General features: G+C 45.5%; 1 protein-coding gene across 1 annotated transcript in view; it reads right to left on the reverse strand.

The window, feature by feature from the left end:
* Positions 1-23,483, reverse strand: part of TTC39C (tetratricopeptide repeat domain 39C) — a 96,422-nt gene extending 72,939 nt beyond the window's left edge. The window contains exon 1 of the mRNA XM_065932450.1: positions 22,768-23,483. Within this exon, the coding sequence (XP_065788522.1) occupies positions 22,768-22,919 (152 nt within the window). The 5' untranslated portion in view covers positions 22,920-23,483. The remainder of the gene's footprint in view (positions 1-22,767) is intronic.
* Positions 23,484-25,153: the final 1,670 nt, after the last annotated feature.

Here is a 25,153-nt window from a genome sequence, read left to right on the forward strand (position 1 = left end):
CAGGGATGTCCCCAACTGACTTTTTAAATAATCACTAGTGATTCATCAAAGTCTGCAAGAGGCCTCTCCAATACATTCACTTAGCTCCTTCAATTCCTTTTCTGATATTCAGTACAACATACATTTCTTTCCCAAGACAGTTAAAACACTTGCTATAATATTTCCCAATTGATGACAAATTGCTGAAGAAACTGTTACATTACTTAATCCTTCCAATGTGTTCCTCTATCTATATTCCTTGTCTCCCTCTGAATGGCAGCAACACCAAGTCAGTGACCTAGAATATCTAAAATTCTTCTCTCAACAACAAAAATCAAATGAAAAGAAAACAGTCCCGTTGACTCTACTTCCTTAAACCTCTCTCATGGACCGCCTGTGCCCTCACAGTCCCGGTGTGTGTTGTGACAACTGCCGTGGAACTTCTTTAGCTCGAAGTTAACTGTGTATACTGCGCTCAGCATGAGCTTTGTGAAACAAAAGCCTTACGTCACCCCTCTGCTCACAAACCACCAATAGCCCCACCAAAGGGCAAGATTAACCACCCGCAGTGCAGAGCATACACTCACCCACTTCACTAGCAACAGTCTCCATCATCGCTTCTCATGCACACTCTGGGCAACCGGGCAGGAGCTGATACAGCACACCCAGAGTCAGAGGCTGCTCCACCTGCAGAGGGCCCCCACGCCACCCCCCAACTCATCCCCAGGGCACCTCCTCAGACACTCCTCCAATTCCCAGAGCCCTGGGTTCAAGACCTGGCTCTGAAGTGTGTGATCTTGAAAAACAATTTAATTCTGTCGAGGCTCGGTTTCCTCATCTGTAAAATGGAAGGAAATGACAGTTCCCATCTCACAGGGTCATAGGGATGACTGAGTGAGAACATGCGGCAAGTTCCTGGCACGAGGTGAGTCCTCATCAAGGTCTGGGATGTTTATCATTATGGACTCAACTGTGCTATCCTCCACCTGCCTCTAATTCACATGCTGAAGCCCTAACATGCCGTGTGACTGGACTTGGAGTCTGGGCTTTTCGGAAGTTATTAAGGTTAACTGAGGTCAGAAGGATGGGTGTCAAATCTAAAAGGATTGATGACCTTATAAGAAGGGGAAGAGGTTCCTCTCTCTTTCACTCTCCACTTGTATTCAGAGAAAAGGTCAAGGACACAGTGAGAAGGTGGCCACTTGCAAGCCAGGAATAAAAGCTCTCATTAGAACCTGACCATGCTGGCACTCCACTCTTGGACTTCCAGCCTCCAGAACTGTGAGAAAATAGGTTTCTGTTGTTTGAGCCCCCTAATCCATGGTGTTTTGTTAGGCAGCCCTAGCAGACTAATATACCTATTCTTGTTTCCCTCCTCATTCTGAGACTCCATTTAAATTAGATGCTGTGTGATCTTCCTCACCAGATTAGTACTTCTTTGAGAGTACAGAAAGGGTCTCTTCCTCTTAGGACCTACCATGGTAATCTGAAAACAGTAGGTAATCAATAAATCTTTAATTTATAAATTAAAATAATGAGATTTCAATTTTAAGCAAATATTACTCTTTCAGGTGGCACTAGTGGTAAAAAACTTGACTGCCAATGCAGGAGACATAAGACATGCAGGTTTGATCCCTGGGTAGGAAAGATCCCCTGGAGGAGGGCATGAAAACCCACTCCAGTATTCTTTCCTGGAGAATCCCAAGGACAGAGAAGCCTGGTGGGCTACAGTCCATGGGGTCACAAAGAATTGGACACAACTGAAGTGACTTAGCACACATACATCCTTTCAGAAGCTGCTGGATTGTGAGAGCTAAATGTCATTGCCAGACTTGCATTTGACTATTCAGAGACGTGAATGTGTAGTACAGAAACTGCTGCTTTTTTAGGTTCATTTTTACTGATCCCCAAGTTGAGGCCCTACCTACAGAGAAGTCTCAATATGTAGCCTAAAGAATGAACAAAGATAAAATGTCTTTTCTCTTGACCTGATCTCAGGCACCTGTCTCCCACAGGTGCACATCAATGCAAAATGCCACAGCCCTTTATGAGCTCCCTGAAGCACTGAGTTCCCAAGAGTAATGCTGACACCAAGGTCACTTTACCACCATCATACCTTTGTACTTAATTCTGTATTTTAAAAGGGATTGTATCCAGTGTCTAAGTGGATAATAAATGGATAACACTAAGTAAATGGATAGTAAATGGATAATACTAAGTGATATTAAATGGATAATACTGTGTTACAATAACCAGTGAACAGTACACAGAATGTCCAACATACATAAGATTTAAAACAAGTGAGAGATACCATCTCGTGGTCTTATCTAATCTTCCCAGTGAGACGGTTGATCCAAGAACAGCCAATGCTACTTCCCAATACCCCGGACAAGTCTTCTATCACATGGGATCTGCACACTTGAAGTATGGGAGATGCATGACATGTACATAGGACTCCCAGTAAAACTCATGTTTGGAAGCAAGGTCTATTCATGCAACATTTACTGATTGAGCACTTACCACATTCCAGACATTAGGCAAGGTGCTGGGGATACAACAGTGAACAAATTAGACAATGTTCTTAATCTTAAGGAGTATAGTCTAGTGGAGGAAAGTATTACATTAGGGGATGCAAGCAATGCCCCTTGACACAGCAGTTCAGGATCCCCAAAATGACCTTAATGATAAATGGGGAAAATGATGATTGACCTCTGACCCTAAAATTTTTTTTTATCAAAACATTAAACCCACCACAAATATCATACTCAACGGTGAAAAACTAAAAGCTTTTCCTCTAAGATCAGGCACAAGACAAAGGAGCCCACTCTTACCACTTCTATTCAACACAGTACTAGAAGGCACTCTGCTAATATTTGGGAAAGCTACACCTCAGATAAAAAAACAGGCATAAAAGACCACAAGCAACTATATGCCAATAAAATGGACAACCTGGAAGGAATGGAGAATTCTTAGAAAGGTACAATCTCCCAGGGCTATGCCAGGAAGAAACAGACCAATCACAAGTACTGAAATTGAAACTGTGATTAAAAAACACCCAACAAACACAAGTCCAGGACTAGATAGCTTCACAAGCAAATTCTATCAAACATTTAGAGAAAGTTAATACCTATCCTTCTGAAACCATTCCAAAAAATCGCAGAGGAAGGAATACTACCAAACTCAAACTCATTCTATGAGGCCACCTAATACCAAAACCAAAGATACCACAAAAAAGTAAGTTACAGACTAGTATCACTGATGAACACAGATGAAAATACCCTCAAAAAAAAAATACTAGCAATCTGAATCCAATAATACATTAAAAGGATAAAATACTATGACCAAGTAGGATTTATCCCAGGGAGACAAGGATTTTTCAATACTTGCAAACCAAACATGGTTTGAAAATATACAAGTACCCTAACATTCACTGAAACACTGTTTGCAATAACCAAGACACAGAAGCAACCTAAATGTCCATCGACAGATAAATGGATAAAGAATATGTGGCACATATATATAAAGGAATATTACTCAGTCATAAAAAGAATAAAATAACGCCATTTGCAGCAATATGGACAACCTGGAAACTATCATACTAAGCGAAATAAGTCACACAGAGGAAGACAAATATCCTATGATACAGCTTATATGCAGAATCTTAAAAAATGGTACAATGAACTTATTTACAAAACAGCAAAGGACTCACAGAGAATGAACTTATGGTTACCGGGGAGGAAGGGTAGGGGGAGGGATAGATCAGGAGTTTGTGATTAACATGAAATCATTACTATATTTACACACTACTATATTTAAAATATCAACAGATAACCAACAAGGACCTGCTGTATAGCACAGGGAACTCTGTTCAGTGTTCTGTAATACTCTACATGGGGAAAGAATCCGAAAAGGAACAGGTACATGTATATGTATAACTGAATCACTGTGCTATACACCTGAAACTAACATTAACGCTGTTAATCAACTACACTCCAATACTGAATAAAAGTTTCAAGGACTTTTAAATGGCAGAAGACATGAACAGAGACTGCTCCAAAGAAGATATACAAGTGGTCAATAGTCACATGAAAAGATGCTCACCATCACTCATCATTAGGAAAATAAAAATCAAAACCACAGTGAGATAACACTTAAAAAGAGAAAATAAGCAGTGTTGGTAAGGACGTAGAGAAATTAGAACTCTTGTACACTGTTGATGAGAATACAAAATGGTACCACAATTATGGAAAACAGTATGGCAGTTCCTCAAAAAATTACAAACAGAATTATCATGCATGTGGGCTGTGCTTAGTCACCCAGTTGTGTCCAATTCTTTGCAACCCCACTGACTATAGCCCACCAGGCTCCTCTGTCCATGGGGATTCTCCAGGCAAGAATACTGGAGTGGGTTACCATGCCCTCCTCTAGGGGATCTTCCCAACCCAGGGATCGAACCCAGGCCTCCCACTGCAGGCAGATTCTTAACTGTCTGAACCACCAGGGATGCATGATCCAATAATTCCACTCTGGGTATATTCCTCCCAAAGCTGAAGAAAGATCTCAAAGACACATGTGTATAGTTGTGTTCATAGCAGCATTATTCACAATAGCAAAAACATGGAAGCAACCCAAACTCCCTTTGATGGAGAGATAAATGAACAAACAAAATGTGATACACATGCACTATGGATATCATTCTGCCTTAAAAGGGAAGGAGATTCTAACACATGTTATATCGTGTATGAAACTTAAAGACATGCTAAGTGAATAAGCCAATCACAAACAAATACTATATATATTTATACATATTAGTACTATACATATAGTACATTTATAGTACTATATGTATTTTATAGTATAGTAATGAAATATAGGATTCCATTTATATGAGGTCCTCAGAGTCATCGAATCCAAGATGACAGGGTAGAAGGGTGACTGCCAGGGACTGAGAGGAGGAAGAAATAGAGTTGTTGTTTACCAGAAATAGAATTTCAGTTTGGAAAGATAAAGTTCTGGAGATGGATGGTGGTGACAGCTGCATGACGACGTAACTGGACTTAATGCTACTGAAGCATACTCTAAAAATGGTTAAAATGGCAATCATATCCCTCTGTATATTTCACAATCTAGAGAAGTTTAAACATTCTTACTCTCAGTTATAAATGTATAGGAAAATTAAAAACAGTAAAATTTATGTACTTAGTTTAAGCCTGTAATTGAAACCATTAGAAACACTGAGCATTAGAGGGTTTTACTTCTCTGTAACTTACGTATCAGGAGGGTTTTAGCAGCACATGCTTTCTCTTTGTCACAGAACTCAAGATGCAGAGTGAGCATTTTTGCTGCTATGCCTCAGTGAACAGTCATACTTCTCACCAAGTTTAGGTTGGCTTCCAACATTGTAGCCTTTGGGCTTTCAAGGCTGTGAAAGTGCTTCTGATTCCTTTAATGTGAAGTAATTCCTTTTTCTCTGTTGCACTTTTATCTTTGGTCAAATCTCTTTCAAACAGCCACTTTTGTAAAATGTCACATGGGTTTATCACTATGAGACAAGGAGGCAACAACAATATACTCTGGTGTCTGTGGGAACTAAGAGGTGTGCAGTGATCAATGACAAGCACACTCTGCAAGAGGTGATGTGATTGGCCACTGAGTATTTGTTACATCCATGGTGATTTGTGGGCTGGAGAAATAGCAGCTTGTGTATAGTTATTCACAGTTTATACTCTGGTGGAACTGAAATGTGAACTGTTATTGGGGCACTGGTTATTTAATTAATAACCTCCAGGAACTGAAATGCATGCAGATTAGAACCAAGCAAAGCAAGTGCTATCTGTGTATAATTATAAATTGAGGTAAAAAGCCCAGAGAAAAGAAACATGATTCTTTGAGAATCTTTAAGAATTTGAAGGTAGTCAGAGTAAGGGAGGAGCACAGTCATGCAATATAAGGCTACAGAATACATGACCGACAAAGCGCTAATGTTTTAAATCAAGGTTAATCTAGATTCTTAAGCAAGTTGAAACCAAAATCACTGTCAATTTAAAGCTACTTTACTTTTCCATTTTTATATAAACCATCATATGAAGGGGGCTTTCCCTGTTGGTTCAGACAGTAAAGAATTCGCCTGCCATGCAGGAGACCCAGGTTTGATTCCTGGGTTGGAAAGATCCCCTGGAGAAGGGAATGGTCACCCACTCCAGTATTCTTGCCTGGAGAATCCCAAGAACAGAAAAGCGTGGTGGGCTATAACCCATGGGGTCACAAAGAGTCAGACACGACTGAGTCGCTAACACTCTCACTTCATCATATGAAAAGAGAAGCTATGAACCTTTTCTGCAGCATTAGCTTCCCTGGCTTTGCACAGCCCCAGCCTAGAAGGAACACAATGAAATTATTTTGAAATATAAGGAAAGAAACCAGATAAAGCAGTAAATGGTCTAGGGGCAAACCAAACAGAACCAAGCCACACTGCAGAGAAGCTGTCAGGAACTTTGGTCCTGATCCTGAGAGCAGGAGGAGGTTACTTTTAGTTTCCTGGGACTGTTGCAGTAGGTTATCACAAATTTGATGGCTTAAAATGGTAGAGATTTTTCTTCTCTCAGTTCTGGAGGCCAGAAGTCCAGGGTTTCCCTGGGCTGAGATCAGGACATGGGCAAGGCTGGCCTGCTCCCTCTACAGGCTCTCCAGAGAACCCATGCCTGGACCGCTCCAGCTTCAGGGACTGCCCACAGTCCTGGGATGTGGCTTCAATCACTGCCATCTTCGAGGCTGATGTCTTCAAATCTCTCTGCTCTGTTTTCATAACAGTCTCCCTGCTGTATATATAAAATCTTACTTTGCCTCCCTCTTATAAGAATATGTGTGATTGCATATATTCACTCCAGGAGGGCTGGCTATCCACCCAGATAATCCAGGATCACCTTCCCATCTCAAAATCTTTAACTTAATCATGTCTGTAAAGATCCTTTTTTTTTTTTTTTTGGCCATAGACGGTAACACCAGGAACTTCCCAGGTGGCTTAGTGGTAAAGAATCCACCTGCCAACACAGGATACATGAGTTCAATCCCAGGGTTGGGAAGATCCCTGGAAAAGGAAATGGCAACCCACTCCAGCATTCTTGCCTGGGAAATCCCATGGACGGAGGAGTCTGGCAGGCTACAGTCCATGGGGTCACAAAGAGTTAGACATAACTGAGCAACTGAACAGCAATGGCAGCAAGATAACACACGGTGGTTCCAAGGATTAAGATACAGGTATCTTTTGGAGGACCACTTTTCAGCCCACCACTGAGGTCATGAAAGTGTTCTCAGCAGAGGCAATAAGACGTGAAAGATCATTGGGGGGTGGGGAGGAGGGACAGAGACAGTAAGAGGAAGCCAGCTGGGCTCTGCAACTGCCCAAGGAGACGTGGCCTGGATGACCTGGAGGTGGACAGAAGTGAACGGATTCAAGAGGTACTCAGGGAGGAAAACTGGGAAATGCAGAAGATGAGAGAGGTGCCAAGACGACATGTGAGACTTCTGGAGTCGGTAACCTTGTTTTAAGTGGGGCCGCCCACTGAGCTTGGGGACACCAGAAGAGCAGATGCCCAGGAGACCCTGAGGCTTGCAAGACTGCTGGCTGATGCCAAGCTGCAGGGCAACAGAGTTCTTTTCAGAAGAAGCAGGGAGAACGGCATATGGCCTGGGGTTGGGGCCAGATGTCCCACTCAGAGTCTTTTCAACTTGGGTTCAGTAAGGCTTCATCGTGTCACGAGCCAAGTGACAGTGATAATACTTATCTACTGGGCTGCGGATTGCACTGGGATTAAGGGTAAATGTGCCCATCAAAATGTGTATTAACGGTAAGCACTGATCCCCCACCTGATTACCACTCACTGCTGCTCTTCGCCTGCACAGGAATGCAAGCAAAGACCGAGTCTGCTGTCTGATTACCAGACTGGAATACCTCTTACTTTATTCTGACTCCTCTCTAGCTTTGCTAATTCATATTCATTTATTGCTAAAGCCTGATGCTCATTTAGAGTTACTGATCTACTCTGAAAATAACTCTCTAGGCTAAATAAAGTCAATTTTTTTCCTAGTTTTTCTAATTGTGTCATTAATGTGTATCAAATATCTAACTCATCAGCATTTAGTTCCTTCTCTATCTTAAATCATACAAATAGACAATCAAATCAATTATCTCCATTAATAGCAGACAGCACTGGTGTTGATAAGTAACTTAAACAGAGGTCATCCAAATCACACATTATCAACTAGTTAAAAAGCATTTCCAACAACCCTTCAAAGCTTATTTTTTAAGTAAACAAAACTGATAATGTTTTCATTAATTTTCTCATCTTTAAATTAACATAGGATCCCCTTTATTATCTGTGGCAATAATCCACAAACTGCATGATCACTCTGATTGAGAATTAAGTACACTCAGCTATCTATACAAGCAATTCAAACATTAAATATCTTAAATCACCTAGAAATTTTAGGTATCTCTATTTTTCAGTTGAAAAGGCATTTCAAAGTGAAATTATAGAGATGTACTCATCATAATAAACTTTTAGTAGACTAGAGCTCAGTAAACAACTCTGAACTTCATAAGAAAGCTTTTTTTCTCTCACCAAAACACTATTATTTTCCTTTAGTTTTCAGTAGACCGTAAGGCAGAACGAGCTTCCCTGGTGGCTCAGATGGTCAAGAATCTACCTGCAATGTAGGAAACCTGAGTTCAATTCCTAGGTCAGGAAGATCCTTAGGAGAAGGAAATGACTACCCACTCCAGTATTCTTGCCTGGAGAATCTCATGGACACAGGAGCCTGGTGGGCTACAGTCCATGGGGTCACAAAGAGTTGGACACAACTAAGCGACTAACACTTTCCCTTTCTTTTCACAGGGCAGGAAAATTTCATTTGGGTTTAGTTCATTATTTACAAGCTTCTTTAACTATAAACTTAGACTTGAACAGAATAGACCCTTGATGAGGTTTTGATTTAGTTTGAGGTAAAACTCAGTCTTCTATCAAGAGAAAAGCTCACAATTTCAACGCAGCCTCAACTATCCTCTCTCTAGCTGTAGTTCATGGGGTTGCAGAGTCAGACATGCCTGGGTGACTGAACAACTGTCTCTCATAAGCCCAGCTCTGATCCAAGAATACCACACAAGGGACACACAAAAAACCATTCTGTCATTTCTTGCCATTTTTACAGTGATAATCTCTCCAGAACAAGAATCCGGAGGAATTTCACCACAGCAGGTTCCAACTCTTGGCTACACTATTTTAGACAGCTGTTTCCTCTCATCCATGGTCCTTCCCTCCTCCTTTCCCTGTGGTATTTAAAGAGGAGTAATTTCAGCTCAATCTTAATTTTAATAATTTCGAGTGTCTCATCAACCATCAATACAGCAGTAACAAAAAACTTGTGAAAGCCCATGGTTGAGAGCTGAAGCAAACAGCATTCTAGCTATAAACTCATAATTGTTCTTTTCTGGGCAATTGAATTGCTGCAAATCTTGCTGTTGGCCAGGAGATGGCCAATTTCTCCAACTGCAGGCTTACAATAGCCAGCTCCATTTCACCTTGGATAGTTCAAGTGTCATATATCAGACCAGTATGCAACTGATGGGTTCAATGTGTTTCTTTATTTTAGACCCCAATAAAGTTAAGGGGATTGTGGCATCTAGTCCCATCACTTCATGGCAAATAGATGGGGAAAAAATGAAGACAGTGACAGATTTCATTTTCTTGGACTCCAAATCACTGCCAACAGTGACTATAGCCATGAAATTGAAAGACTCTTGCTCTCTGGAAAAGCTATGACAAACCCAGACAGCATATTAAAAAGCAGAGACATCACTTTGCCAACAACTGTTCGTATAGGCAAAGCTATGGTTTTTCCATTAGTCATGTTTGGATGTGAGAGTTGGACCATAAAGAAGGTTGAGCACCAAAGAATTGATGCTTTTGAATTGCAGTGCTGGAGAAGACTCTTGAGAGTACTCTGGACAGCAAGGAGATCAAACAAGTCAATCCTAAAGGAAATCAACCCTGAATATTCATTGGAAGGACTGATGCTGAAGCTCCAATACTTTGGCCACCTGATGCAAAGAGTTGACTCACTGGAAAAGACCCTGATGCTGAGAAAGACTGAGGGCAGAAGGAGAAGGGGACAACAGAGGATAAGAATGGTTGAACAGCATCACCGACTCAATGGACACGTGCATGCTAAGTCACTTCAGCCCAACTCTGTGTGACCCTATGGACTGCCAGACTCCTCTGTCCATGGGATTCTCCAGGCAAGAATACTGGAATGGGTTGCCATGCCCTACTCCAGGGGATCTTCCCACCCAGGAATTGAACCAGGGTTTTCTGCATTGCAAGCAGATTCTTTACTGTCTGAGGCACCAGGGAAGCCCTAGAATACTGGAGTGGGTTGCCATGCCCTCCTCCAGGGGATCTCAACCCAGGGGTCGAATCCGCATCTCTTATGTCTCCCACACTGGCAGGTGAGCTCTTTACCGCTAGCGCGACCTGGGAAGCCCTCAATGGACGTGACTTTGAGCAAATTCCAGGAGATGGTGAAGGACAGGGAAGCCTGGTGTGCTGCAGCCTATGGGGTCGCAAAGAGTCAGACACGACTGAGCAAATGAATAACAGCAAAAGTTAAGGGTGAGCATGACTGAAAAGACACAAAGATATTCCATTCTTTTTTGCTCCAGAGATGAGCTGACAATACATACATAACTAGAGATTTTGCAATTCACTATTCCAAACAAAGGTGGGAAGGGCATAAAAGCAGCACTTGAGGCCTTAACAGTGACTCATCATCCTGAAAGCAGTCCCCCAGATGCCATGCAGTATGGATTTCCATTTAAACCAATTGCTTTCCCAAGACCCGAATTTCTGTCATTTAGTAAATTCAACTTGGATTCGGATATAAAAAGTCATGTTTCCTCCTTTTCTGTCCAGTTAGAATAGTACCAACAATTTTTACTTATGATAGAGATGAAGTGCTACAAACATTTGAAAATTTATCCAGTGAGTGATTTACATCATGGAAGTAAAACCTGAGGGAGGGTTGCTATAGTAATGAGACATGAGAGTGAATTCTGAAGCAAAAGGCACCCATCTAGACAATCAGAAGCCAAAGTGGGAAGAACAGCAAATAATACTAAGCATGGGAACCCAGAAAGAGATGCATCACCCTCAGATTCACTTTGCCCTAGAAAAGCCCCACCCAGGAGTACAATGTTGCAATCAAGCAGATAAAGAACAGGTTGAGCGCACATGTACTGTGGAATACAGGTGATGGTGTGGCTGAGGGTGGGACCACAGAAAGTTCTGGGAGGTGCCCTACCTGAAATTAAACTCTGTGTGTGTGCGTGCTGGTGATGGTGGGGTTCCTACTAGCTGCTTTCAGAAAATCAACATGACACTTTTTGCCACATTTCCTTCCATTCTAGAGGAATCACTTCTGTGGTCCCCCTGACTCTCTTAATTTTGGGGCAATTGCATCCTGATTTCTGATGTTTTGACCCCTTTTGTGTGGGAGTAACCTACTGAGCAAAAAGCTCGCCCTCCTCTTCAATCTTGGCCTTTTGATTAGATTTTTAATGCAATCATACGTCTTAGGAAGGACATGGACTAGTTTATACCCTGAGATTCACAGTTAGGAAGACCTGAGTGGGACACTCGGGAGAGGAGGCCTTTGAAATGAAATCATCTGAAGCTGGAAAGACACGGGTCCTGCAGGCTGGCTCTGCAATGAGAAAGAAGCTGGGAAGGGGCCCCCGGGGACCACCCTCCACCTGGAGGGGGACAAAAGAACCTGTGCTGACATCCCCTTCTGGAGGTGTCTGGGCCCTAGAAGCAGCCATGTGTGACCTGGAAAAGCTGGTGTTTAGAAGCAGCAACCAGTGGGGCCACTCCTGGAGGAGCCCTACCCTGCACTCCGCCTCGCACCAGGTCACAGGCTCGCTGGGGGCACTACCCTCCCCCCCGCACAAGCCCCCTGCGGTGGCCCTGCCAGCCAGGGCTTGCCCTCCTCTGCTGCTGATCCCAGCAGCCCTGGGATCCCAGCGGCAGAGATGAACCTTGTCCTGAGCTCCACACCTGCAAGCCCAGTACCTTTTAATGGAGGTGCTTGGGAAATCTCTGGGGACTGTTTGGGGGCAACACAACAACTGTAGCAGAATGCGCCCAGGACCCCGACCATCCTCTATGTGCCAGACTCCTGAGTATCATCACACCCCACGTCCTGCACAATCTCTGAACATGTGGAAATTCACATGCATGACGCCATTTTCCATCGTTCAGTTCTAGAATCCACTTCCCTGGACACAGAAGCACAAGACCATTCTCTCCTTATTTAAATATACCCTTTGTCAAGATGTCTTCACAATTTTAGAAAACTATGCTACCAACAGCAACACCGCTTGTGGCATATGAGCTGACAACACACCACAGCTACACCAGCCCGTGTTTGCAAAAGTCACATGCCAGAATTTCACAGGGATACGGAAAACTCTTTTACATATAGTTAAAGCCAAATTATTAAAGACCCATGAAAAACCAGATTTTCATTCATAATTTCACTGTTTAATTCATTAAGGATTTTCACGAATAAGCTTCATTTTTGCCATCCACTATGAAGGATCCATAGCATGTTGAAATCTGTATCATTAGAAGTGCACAGAAAAATTATTTATTTGGGGTTTCTTATTTTTCTGTCTTACTCTGACACTGCCCCTGGGAGGAGTGTTCTACATCTCCTGCCCCAGCTTCCTTATAAACTTTTTTCCAATTCATCCTTTAATCTGAGAAGTCTATTACAGGCTGTGGTCTCCAGAGGACTTGGTTTGGCAACGGATTTAAAGATGGGAGTTCATTCTGTGAGACCCTCTGTCAGCACACATCCCATGTCCTAATACAGGGAATTAATTATGTTGACACAACCCTGACATAGGCTCGTTACAAAAATGCCATGCTTCCTGATTTTCTCCATGTCAACAGCCCGTGGTTTGCCGTGGCACATTATCTTACTTCAATTAAGGCGTTCCCTGCTTTCTCTTAACGAATACAAAACAGTGTGGTCTGTTACTTCTTGTCTCAGGTGCACCTACACTCTCATTTTTCTCCTATGGAATGGCTTCGGATTGCCTCTCAAATCCAAATTTATTCATTATACACAGGCGCAAGCACCTAATGACTTTATCTTCTGATGGTGTGCTGAGCATTTCTGTTTTGAAATATGTGTAATTTTGTATTATGAATTTTTAAATTCTCCTTTATGATACTATTTGGGCATTCTGCTGCCTTTTAGACAGTGTACATGTCACGGGTCATTTTTTTCTTAGGCCATTTCATCTGTCAATTTCACTTCAGGATCATAGGAGAATTACAAAACATCTGTTACAGAAAGAGGGTGTTAGATTTGAGAGAGCTGTTAGCTACCTGTCTGGAAAGCTTCTCCTTCCAGCCTCCAAGTTTTTCCAGAGACCAGTTCATCCTGAAATTCAGGACAGGGACTGTGGAGTTGGGAAGCTAGACTGTCGCCTTCTTACGCCAAAGCACGTCATGCCGTCCCCACCCAGGGCAACCGAGCGCACTGGGGGTGGCTGAAGGGAGACGTGAAAAGCGGGTCTGCCTGCCAGAGACAACAAGGAGCGGAGGATAGCTCAGCCCAGGAGCTACCTGTCCCGGTTGGATGCAGTTGAGACTCATGGCCATTGTAGAAGCAGAAGACTTCATCAGAGCCTCCACTTCTCCTTTGATGGCACCTGTCAAGACCAGGACAGGCTGGCTGGCAGCCCTGCTCCCCACTGCCCCACACCAAGCACTGGGCAGCCTGGATACGCTGAAGGGCCAGACAGGAGCCCTGCTATCTGCGTATGAAATGCACAGCATCAATTCAGGGGTGCTCAGAGCCCCTCCACATCAGGATGCAGGAGGGGTTTGAGGAAGCAAGGCTCCTAACAGGCAGTGCCCGTGGGCTGCACGTGCAGAGAAGGGGGCACTGATAAGTCCACAAAACCTCGTGGACTCCACGTGACTGCAGCGACCTCAGGAACGCCCGAAGAGACGTCCACCCATCTCAGCCCTCGCACCCAGACAGGCAGCCATGACAACAGGGACCTCACATCACAGAGCTGGAAGAAGGGATGGAGGAGCGACCCAGGGGCTGCACCACCTCCTCCTGGGAACCTGAGTTGGGTCGGGAGGGACAAGTCAGAACCAGTCAAATAACGCAAAATTCTCCAGCACAGCTGAGGAGGAAGGGACCGAGGAAGGGGCAAGAGGGAGGCAGGGAAGCAGACCAGCCAGATCAGAGCACATCCAATCTAGGACAAGACCTGGGACCTCACCCCGAGGCCAGCTGGGAGCCACAGGGCATCTGAAACCTGGGTGACCCACTCCCTGCGGGCAGACCTCTCTGGTGGCTTACTGGGTTGCCTGTGGGTGCCCAAGTGTGTGTTGCAGATTTTGGAGTGGGAAGTTCACCCCAAAATGACATGAGCCGCATGCAGGCCAACTTCTCATAGCGTAAGGGTTATTACAAAAGGGTAGTGTGGTGCAGTGGTTAAAAACACAGGCTCTGCAGCCGGACGCCCTAGGTTCAAGCCCGGCTCACCCACTTACTGTGAGACCGTGGGCAGCTCATCCAGTGTCACTGTGCACCACGCACCCCCCACCAAGAGGGAGGTGACAAGAGCACCCTGCCCAGGACTGTGGGAAGATAAGGCGAGGATGAACACACGGGGAGTGTGTGACCTGGCACAGAGACAGGACCACCTAGTAGTTACCAATAATTTATGATTCTTATGTATTTATTTTGATGCATCTTAGGAAAAGTCACCTAGACCAGGGATTTCGCAGACATTCCAGCTTTGGGTAAGACTGCTGACGTGACTGTGCAGCAGATTTCCAGGGATTCAGTGATCCACGGCTGCTTGAAGCAGCGACCTGTTTCTCACCTTTGAGCCCGGCACACAGCAGACCTTCTCAAAGGGCTTTCCTCTGTCATAACAGGCTGACCGTTTTCCTGTAAGACAAGAGTAACTCCCTGTTGTGTATCACGTTCTCACGTTCCGAAATTCTTGAGCAAGAAGGAAGAGATGGAGAAAGCAACCTTAGCTAGAGGGAAAAGGGTGGAGATGGCCAACCAGCAAGCATCTTTACACACGAAGGAGAGTCCAGTCTCTGTTTTCAAATCAGATGTCAGAAGTCACTACACCATCGAGACAGCAATTAACGAACAGCCTTCTAGGACGTACATTTGTAACTATGCACGGTGACAAATGTTAACTAGATTCACTGTAGCAATCACTGCACAACACATATAAAGACCACATCATTGTGTTAACACCCGAAATGAGGGTGCAGCATGTCAACTATACCTCAAAGAACAGGCAAGCAAAGTCTCCTGTCCAGAAACTGGGACGCACTTCTCCAAATCATAAGGCTTTGAAAGAAGGACTAGATCCCCAGGTTCACCCCCAAAAGACCTATTCAGTCTCAGATTAGACCTATGTTACCAGCCAAACACATACGGTGAACTTGTGGGACACAGGAAGCAGTGGAAAAAGTCTAAGAGAGGAGTTCCTCCCCCGCACCCCAACCTCTTTCACGGGGCAGAACTGGCACTAAGCAAGGTTTTGAAATAACAGCCATCTACTCTCTGGGCTTCCCTTATCTTCTCTCTTCTCTGAGAGTCCTTCTCAGCAAATTCCCTCTTCAAATTCCCCCTGCTGTCGCTGGGTAAGTAGGAGGGTGACCCTGGCAGAAGAGTTATTATTGCTGTGCAGTCACTCAGTCATGTCCAGCTCTTTGTGACCCCATGGGCTGCAGCACACCAGGATTCCCTGTCCTTAACTCTCTCCTGGAGCTTCCTCAAACTCATGTCCATTGAGTCAGTGATGCCATCCACAGAGGTGATGTGATGCCACCTCTGTCATCCCCTTCTCCTCCTGCCCTCAACCTTTCACAGAATCATGGTCTTTTCCAATGAGCTGGCTCTCTGCATCAAGTGGCCAAAGTATTGGAGCTTCAGTATCAGTCCTTCCAATGAATATTCAGGATTGATTTCCTTTAGGACTGACTGGTTTGATCTCCAGAGGAGACGCGGGTGTAAAAAGTGGGATTTAAAAGTCAGTGCAAGGACTTCCCTGGTGGTCCAGTGGTAAAGACTCTTGTGCTCCCAAAGCAGGAAGCCCAGGTTCAATTCCTGGTCAGAGAACTGGATCCCACATGCCACAACTAAGACCCGGCACAGCCAAATAAATAAATGTTCTTGCTTTTTTTTTTTTTTTTTTAAGAGTGTGCAAAAAGTCTAACCCCTGAAGCACAATGATGTATTTGGAGGTCCACAGGGGGTTTCATATAACTAGAGGAAGAAAAAGCCTCATGCCACCCCCACCCCCACCATAGAGGTGGTCACTTTTTCCTAATTATTTCCTGTAAACTCACCCGTTATTCTACAGGCAACTGCATTTTTTTTTAAACATCCCAATTAAGCCAAATGAATCTTTAATTAGAATCTTTTCAGACAGTGCAATAGTTGGGAGGGAGAGAAAATCCCCCAGCCTTTGCATATACACACCACTGAGCTGAGCAGGGTGGAACAGGGCAGTGGTTGAGCCTCCTCCCTCCCGCCAGTTGCCCACACCATTTCTGTTTCCTGTTGCTTCTCTTTTCTTATATCTCTGCACCTATGGACTCTCTGGGGCCTCTGGCAGCGAGGTACAGGCACCTGGCTCTGGAAGCAGCCAGATCATGTGGAGCCCACAGGTGACCTGCGGGCCCCCTTGGAGTCCAGAGCATCCAACACACTGCTGGGCACACGAGAAGCTCGGACACATATGGGTTCAGGTCTCTTACACCTTTCCAGTTTTTCCAGGGAGAACAGTGGTTTATACCAGGGGTCATCAAACTCTTTCTGTAAGGGTCCAGAGAGTAACTATGTTAAGCTTTGCCGGCTGTAGGTTCTGTATAGCCATTCATTTCTTCACAGAGAAGATACTTTGTTGTTGTTGACATAATACTTTGTTGTTGTTTAGTCGCTCAGTCGTGTCCCACTCTGCAACTCCATGGACAGTGGCTCGCCAGGCTCCTCTATCCATGGGATTTCCCAGGCAAGAATTCCATTTCCTCCTCCAGGGGTTCTTTCCCGACCAGGGATTAAACTCATGTCCCCTGCAGCTCCTGCACTGGTAGGCAGATTCTTTACCTCTGAACCACCAAAGACGATACTGGGTTAGCCAAGAAGTTCATCTGGGAAGTGAGTCTAGCTGTATCCTAATAACTTTATTTATTGGGCTTCCATGCTGGCTCGGTGGTAAAGAAGCCGCCTGCCAATGCAGGAGACACAGGTTCAGTCCCTGATCCAGAAAGATCCCACATGCATATGGAGTAACTAAGCCTGTTGCTAACCACTACTGAGCCTGTGCTCTAGAGTCTGGGAGCTGCAGCTATTGAGCCCATAATGCCACAATTACTGAAACCTGCGTACCCTAGAGCCTGGGCCCCAAAACAAGAGAAGTCACCGCAACAAAAGTCCTGCAGACCTGCCACTAGAGAGTAGCCCCCACTGACCACAACTGGGGGAAAGCCCGTGTAGCAACAAGGACCCAGCAATCAAAAATAAGTAAAAATTTTTAAAGCATTTCTTTAAAAAAAACAAACAAAAAAAAAAAAACACCTTTATTTACAAAACCAGTCAACCAGATTTGGCCCATGGGGTCTAGTCTAAAATCTCGAATTATACTGAGCCATCTCTATAGTGAGACTGGCTCTATAATCAACCTGCTCAGAAACAAGGCCACATGTAATACGGTTTGATTGTATGCGCCATAAACTGTGTTAAAACAATTTAGGACCTATATATCCATTTTAAACATGAGTTTTTGTTGCTTTTTGTTTTTAATACATTTTTGCCATTTTTATACTTTAAGACAGAAAAGAAGAATATCACAATTCATAATACCAACTATGCACTAATTCTCTATTAAGCCCTTATTTATGCGCATTTATCATCAGTGATCATTCATTCTGTTATATGCTTTTTGTTTGACCTAACAATGACCAAACAGGACTTTTCAATCATATCTACAGCCAGAAAGTGGCAGTCGGGTTGGCAGGGGTAAATAGTGCAGATGTCTTAGGGTCAGAAAGAATGCCAGGAATTAAAGCAGGAGATGGAGATGGTGGCCTCAAGGGGAAGAGAGACAGTCAATGCCAGTCCTGTGAAATAAGAACCGTAAAGTTCTTTGGCTCAGGAGCTCCAAATGTCTCCTGTCCTCCTTAGAGTTCAGAGTTTCACCTCTCCTCCTAGTCTGCCGATTACAAAAGTAACACCTCAAGCCCCAAAGAGAAAGAGATGGTGACATCAGGACCCTGAGGCCCGAGCAGCTGGGTGTTAATTACAGACGTGAGGGCCACAACTGTGATGGGTGAGGGCAATGGAGAGCGCGTAGGTTAACTGAACAGCCTGAAAGGCAACCCTGACTCACAGGAAACGTGGACCAAACAGCAGATCTGAGAAGAAAACAAGTGTAGAAAACCCATCCGACATGACAACCTAATAACACTGATCAGCTGGCAGATCTCACCACCCTCCCCCCTTCTCCAGATGCCAACTCATATCTCTCTCCTCGAGTTCCATGTCCACCCACCTCCGCTCACGTTCTCCTCCTCCCCCACCCTTCCCCCAAGGCCTTCTCTTTCAACTTGCTCACTTCCACCCCATCAGTGCTCAGCCTCAGTTCCTCTGTAAGATTTTCCTTCAAGCTGGGTTACCGGTTGCTTCTCTCTAGTCCTACAGGCCACAACAGCCATGGCTACATCTCCAGATTCTCCCCACCAGACAAGCTTACCTGCAACTCAACATCTAAAAATCTAGTGCCTGCCTCATGCACATAACCACAGCCTCTGGTCACAACTCTGAGTTCCTAAAGGTCTGAGTGTGTATCACACACATGAACATCAGTTAAAAGAGTGTGTGTGTGTGTGTGTGTGTGTGTGTGTGTAGGAAGGGGAGTGAGCACTGCTGGATTACAGCACGGAGCCCCCAGACCAACACAAAGAATGTGATTTTGGAGGGTGAGGACCACACACTTACAAAGGTATATTCTTGGGCTTAAATCAGCACCAATCTGCCTCAGCCTCTGCAAAAACATCTCCAAGCGCATGATGGGGACTCAACATCAACAGCCGGGCAGCTTGTTATATTTTTACTGTAGTTACAACAGAAGTGACAGCTACATTTTGAAACTCCAGCTATGGAGTCTTATATCTCAAGAGAAAGACTCTATTGCGCATGTGCATGCATGCCAAGTTGCTTCAGTCACATCCAACTCTTTGCTATGGACTGTAGCCTGCCAGGCTCCTCTGTCAATTCAATTCTCCAGGCAAGAATACTGGAGTGGGTTGCCATTCCCTCTTCCAGGGGATCTTCCCAAACCAGGGATCGAACCCATGTGTCTCTGGCACTGGCAGGCGGATTCTTTACCACTGAGCCACCTGGGAAGCCCATGTTCCTATCTGTATAATACCTAAATTATACAACCCCAGCTTTCCACTAATTCAGAATGACCTTCACGATAATGTTTCTATGAAGTAATCATTTCTCATTAGGTATCTGCTGGTGAAACTTTATCATCCTAGGAATGTGGCAAGAGAAAGTGACCTTCTTGCTTTAATTTTCTTAAAGTGTTACTGTTACACTAGACACAAATGTTTCTATTGTTAAACCCTAATGATACAATTCTAGAATGTTTACTGCAAAGGGAAGGGTGGTGACAGAAAAATCCTAAGGAATGAGATAATCAAGTTGTTCTCTCTTCTGCAAATAAACTGAGTTAGAGGTGTTCCTCAAACATGTATGAAATCACTGCTGTGTTTTCCAACAGGCCATTCAACCCTGGAAAGGGAAGAGAAGTGTCCCAATGTGTAGTAGGACCTAAGTCTTTGAAATGCATTATGTGAGGGCTTCCCTGGTGGCTTGGCAGTGATAAAGAATCCTAGTACAATGCAGGGGGTGTGGGTTCGATCCTTCTGTTGGGAAGATCCTCTGGAGAAGGAAATGGCACACCACTCCAGTATTCTTGCTGAGGCAGTCCCACGGGCAAAGGAGCCCACAGGTTATAGCCTGCAGGGGTAGCAAAGAGTCAGACACGACTGAGCATGCACACAGTCCAGGCTAACTTTAAAGAGAAAGGCTACCTACATTCAGGATGTTTTGTCTTCTACTCAAACTACGCCATCAAGGAGAAAGTACAGTAAGAGTGGAGAAGGCATCAAGTTCAAAAGCTGGTTAGTGTTTGATGACTTACACGGTGCCAGCTACCATGGATTCTAATACTAATCACCCTATGGTGTGTGCGACTCCCATTTTACAGGCAAGTAAGCAAACTGAGAAACCAAAGTCAGCAGCTACAAAAGTAGCAAAACTAGGGCAGGCCCTGGCTGCTGGGAAGCTGACAGGATGATGCTACTACTATCCACCCCTAAAAGAGTTTAAGCTGCTGGCAAACAAAGTCACCGGACAAGTTACAAAATATAATCAATCAGGTGGGACAGTCAGAATGGTTTAATGAAAAGAGCCCTGTATTTAGAACCACAGTGTCTGTGTCCTGGCCCGTGCTAAACGCTGAGAAGCTGAGTGCCTCGTAACTAAAAACACTGTGAGGATGAAATACATCTCACTCCTTTGTCATCACTAGAATAGCTCGAATATAAGGAAATATGCTTGGCAGAGAAGAAACACCACAACATCGTGTTCCTTTATGCTTGGTTCCCATTTCAAAACACAAGCAGACAGCCACAGCTCCTAGCTATGCAGTGGAAATCCTGCATGGACACCTCCTCCCCTCACCCCCAACACTCGCAGAGAAACACCTTCCCTAGCACTCAGAACTCACCCTCTAGTAATAGTGCATAGGGGCTTCCCCGGTGGCCAGGCAGTAAAGAATCCACCTGCTAATGCAGGAAATGTAGGAGACAGAGGTTCTGTCCACGCCCTGAGAGGAAAAGATCCCCTGGAGGAGGAAATGGCAACCCACCCGCATCCCTGTCTGGGAAATCCCAAGGACAGAGAAGCCTGGCAGGCTACAGTCCATGGGCTGCAGAGTCAGACATGACTGAACACAACAGAGCACAGAGTTGTCTAAATGAGGCAGAGTGAGTTATTTCATGCTTTCAGTATATGTGAACCATGAGATAGGAATTTAAGTACATTAACGCAGTGGGGGGGAGATCATTAAAATAAGTAACAGAACATTTCAAAGCAAGAAGTATTGAAATATGCAAGTACCCATATCTTGATCAACCAAAGAAAACAAACTTGACTCTAAGACTTTCTCGATCCCCTCTCATACAACATAAATTAGTGTGTCTTTTTGGAAAAGTCAAAGCACAATAAAAAAAAATTTTCATTAAGTACAATCTCAGTTGGCTCCAAAAAAAAAAAAAAAAAAAAAAACCAACCCTGTATGAGAGAGTGCGAGACAAGTCAGTCTTTTAAATCTATCCTCTAGAAATCCCTGATGAAACTCTGGCTTGAAATCAGCTTTGTATGCTTTAAAAATAAAATGTTCTGAATAGAGCTAAGAAGTTTCCATTTGCGGGTTTGTTTTTTTTTTCTTCAAAACTGATTTAAAAGTAAAATGTCTTAGTGAAAAAGTTTATAGTTGTGAGATAACTCGCTTTGCCATTAAGTTTGTGGACGCTCCCAACGGTAGAAACCACCCCTCTTTTATGTCTGAAAACTTCAGGCGCCTGCATCCCACGGGCTGGGCTCTCCTCTTACTTGCTTACAGGCCATGGCGCTCAATCACAGCTGCACAGGAGTTCCCTAATTCCTACCAAACACTGGCCCTAAAGACCCGCAGCAATTGGTCCTTAAAACACTGACAGGGAAGCTGCCAATCAACATCCTTGAGTCCTGTCGATACTAACAGGGCAAATCACAAACTTGTTCCCTAAACCAGAAAGCAGGTTCTTCTGCTCCGCAAAGAAATTGAAGGCTCCTCCCACACACACACGAGAAAGCTACGAGGTTTCAGTTCTTTCGCTTCAATTTTTTTTAAAAAGACGAATAAAACAATTAACTGAACACACGTGTGCTTCCTCTCTCTGCTACGTATGTTTAAAATCCCTCCATTTTCTTCTACCTCTGAGTTAGAGAAATCCATCATAAATACATACGCTTGCTTGAAAAGCATTAGCAACTCATTTTGCGAACTGAGTTTGAGAAAACAAGCAGAGAGAGGTGAATGAGCAGAGTTTGGCTGGATTTTTTTAAATTCTTGCATGGCCAGGCAGTTATGCATATGTTTTCAAACAATGAAAGCGTTTGGAATGCACAACGATACACAGTAACGCGAGGAGCACGAAGCAGGCACGCTGCAGCTGGTGTGGTCCGTGTCACAAAGGCAGCGAGGGCGGCGCGCCTCGCCAGAGTCACGGCCCTGCAAGTCCGGGGCTCGCTGCCGCCTCAAATCGCGTCCGGTCCAGATCTCAAAGCCCACGGGGTCCGGACGCGGCGGCGGGGGGACGCGACCCTCTAGAGAGAAGCGGACGGACACCGGGCGCTCCTCTGTCAGGACGAGGCCGGGAGAAAGTCAGGGGAGACACTGCGGGTCCCGCGAAGAGAAAGGACCGCGGAGCCGGGGTGGGGGCGGAAGGGAGACGGGGCCAAGGCGCAGAGGCCGGGGGATGCGATTCGGGGAAGCGAGGACCCGCCAGGGAGTAGTGACCGCCGGGAGGGGGCGGGGGAGCGGGGCGCGCCGGTCACCTGTATTGTTTGAAGAGCTGGTCCGACTCCCGAAAGCCGTTGTTAAGCAGCATGTTGATGCCGGCAAGGGCCAGTTCCGCGTCCTGCAGGGGCGCCGCCGCCGCGTCTCCGTCGTCCAGCCGCCGCGGCCGCTGCTGCTCCGAGCCGGCCATGGGCGCGCGAGGCTCTGCGCGGGGCCGAGGCGAGGTGGGGTGGCAGCCGCTGCGGCCCCCGCGCGCGCCCGGAGCCCGGCTCTACCTGCGCGGGGCGCGGGCGCGGTGGGCGGGCGCGGAGGGAGGAGCCGGGGCCGGGCTGCAGCGCGCGCGGCGGGGACGTGGGCGCCAAGGCCACCGCCTCCCGCCGCCGCCGCCGCGGGGATTACTCAGCAGCCGCCCGCCCCCCTCCGAGGCTCCCGGCTCGCACGGCCACTGAAGCGGTGAATCCGTTTCCGGGTGTCTCTACCCCGGCGGAGCGGGGGCCGAGCCCCGGCTGCCCTCGCTTCCTGCAGCCCCCGCGCTCCGCCCGGGCCCCGGCCCTCACACCGCGCCCCTCGCCCGGCAGCCCGGAGCCAGCGCGTTGAGCCTGCTCGGACGCGCTCGAGGCTCCGAGACAGGGCGCTTGACCCCCCTCCTCCAAGAGGACCGGACCCAGGAGTCGTGGGGAAGCTGGAAAGGGCGAGCGGGTTCGGAGACCGAACTGGGAACTCCGCCCGGGCCGCGGCGAGAGCGCGCAGTGCTTTTACCCCGGGCGCCCGAAACCCCACGCAGGCGGCGCGCGCGCCACCCAACTTTATCCGCACCCTGGGACCGCCCACTAGCCGCGGAAGCCAATCCCTGAGGAGGTGGGCGGCGGGGGCGGTGCCCCGGGCACCTGCCCGAAGGCTGCCCGGAGCTCAGAGTTGAAGAACCAGAGGGGCGAGGGCCGGGTCTGACCACCCACCCTCTCCGGACCGTGGGGCAAGGAAACAAATAGGGGCTCAGATAGCAAACACCTAATATTTAAGTTATAAATTCAGCTGTTCAATCGCGTTATACTCTAACCCTAACAATTACACTTTCCTATCAATCCAACAAATGACTATAAAGCTGCAGTTTCCGTAGGACCGAAAAGTCAGTAAAACGCTGAAGATGACTGAATTTAGCCATTACTTACGAAATTCTGATGGTGGTGGTGTGTGTTGGAGGTTAATATTAGGGAGACAATACATAAATCAGTTTTTGTGAGTTTCCATAAGTTAACTTTTTGTGAGTTTCCATAAATTAACTTTGCCTCTTTTATTTTAGCAAAGTCAATTATGTATGCTGTTACAATCAAGATATGATCTTAATGTATAATTAAACCACCTTTCTTAAATCATCGTGATTCTTTAAGTGTAGTTTGTTAAATTCAGTTTGGAGAAACTTTGACCAAGCTTTAACCACTGAAATTGTTTGTAAAACTTAAAATGATGTTCAGGTTTCTAAATAACCCATGAATTCTAAGTATTAAGTCCAGCATTAAGATAAATGATCACAAAAAGTTTTCCAAAATAATATAATTTCATACTGTAAGTGGCTATCACTTATTTTTATAGTCTGTGCCATCCCATACAGTACAGTATTCCCAACATTCATCTCAAATTTAAGAGTAATGTGAATTGTTGCCACTTCTCAGTTGCTGGGTGTAACTGTTACAACACCAGGCTAATTCTTGAGTACCTCTGGGGCCAAAAAGGAGAACAGTGAAAAGCAGCAAGAAACTGAATGATTCCCAGCCTTGGGAAACAATACTTTGTAATGGAGGACATCATTGCCTTCAATGTACTCCGAAAAGGATTTGACAAGTTGACCTTTTTTTTTTTTAACCCAAGCACACAGGGACTTAAAATAGTGTTACTTTCAAGCATCAGCAGGTTATAGTTCCAGTGAGCCAGCACTCAATGCCAGAACTCCAGTGACAGAGGTGCCTGTGTTGATAAATATGTGTGTGTGTATGTGTGTGTGTTTTGATGAGCAGGGTCCTGTAACTCAGATCTCAGGTACTATAGTGACCATGTGGCTCACATGGGCCTCTGTCCCAGAGGAACCCCCCTGGAACACACTGCCAGCGCTCGTGAGAGCTGACAACATGCCCAGTGTTTACAAGCTGCCTGAACTTTGGATCTGTGGAAGCATCCACCCCCAAACCTCTGAAACAATCTAGTCAACAGGGAGGGAGGGACTTATGTACTGGTCCAGGGGTTGAGAGTCTGCCTGCCAATGCAGAGGATACAAGTTCGATCCCTGGTCAGGGAACTAAGATCCCACATGCAGCAGGACAACTAAGCCTTTATTTATAAAAATAAATATTTAAAAACAACAACAAGGGAGCAAAACCAGGAGAGCAACACCAAACTTAGCAGATTGCCTGTACTCCCTCAACTGGAGAA

Source organism: Muntiacus reevesi, chromosome 4 (assembly GCF_963930625.1).
Source record: "Muntiacus reevesi chromosome 4, mMunRee1.1, whole genome shotgun sequence".
Lineage (NCBI taxonomy): Eukaryota > Metazoa > Chordata > Mammalia > Artiodactyla > Cervidae > Muntiacus > Muntiacus reevesi.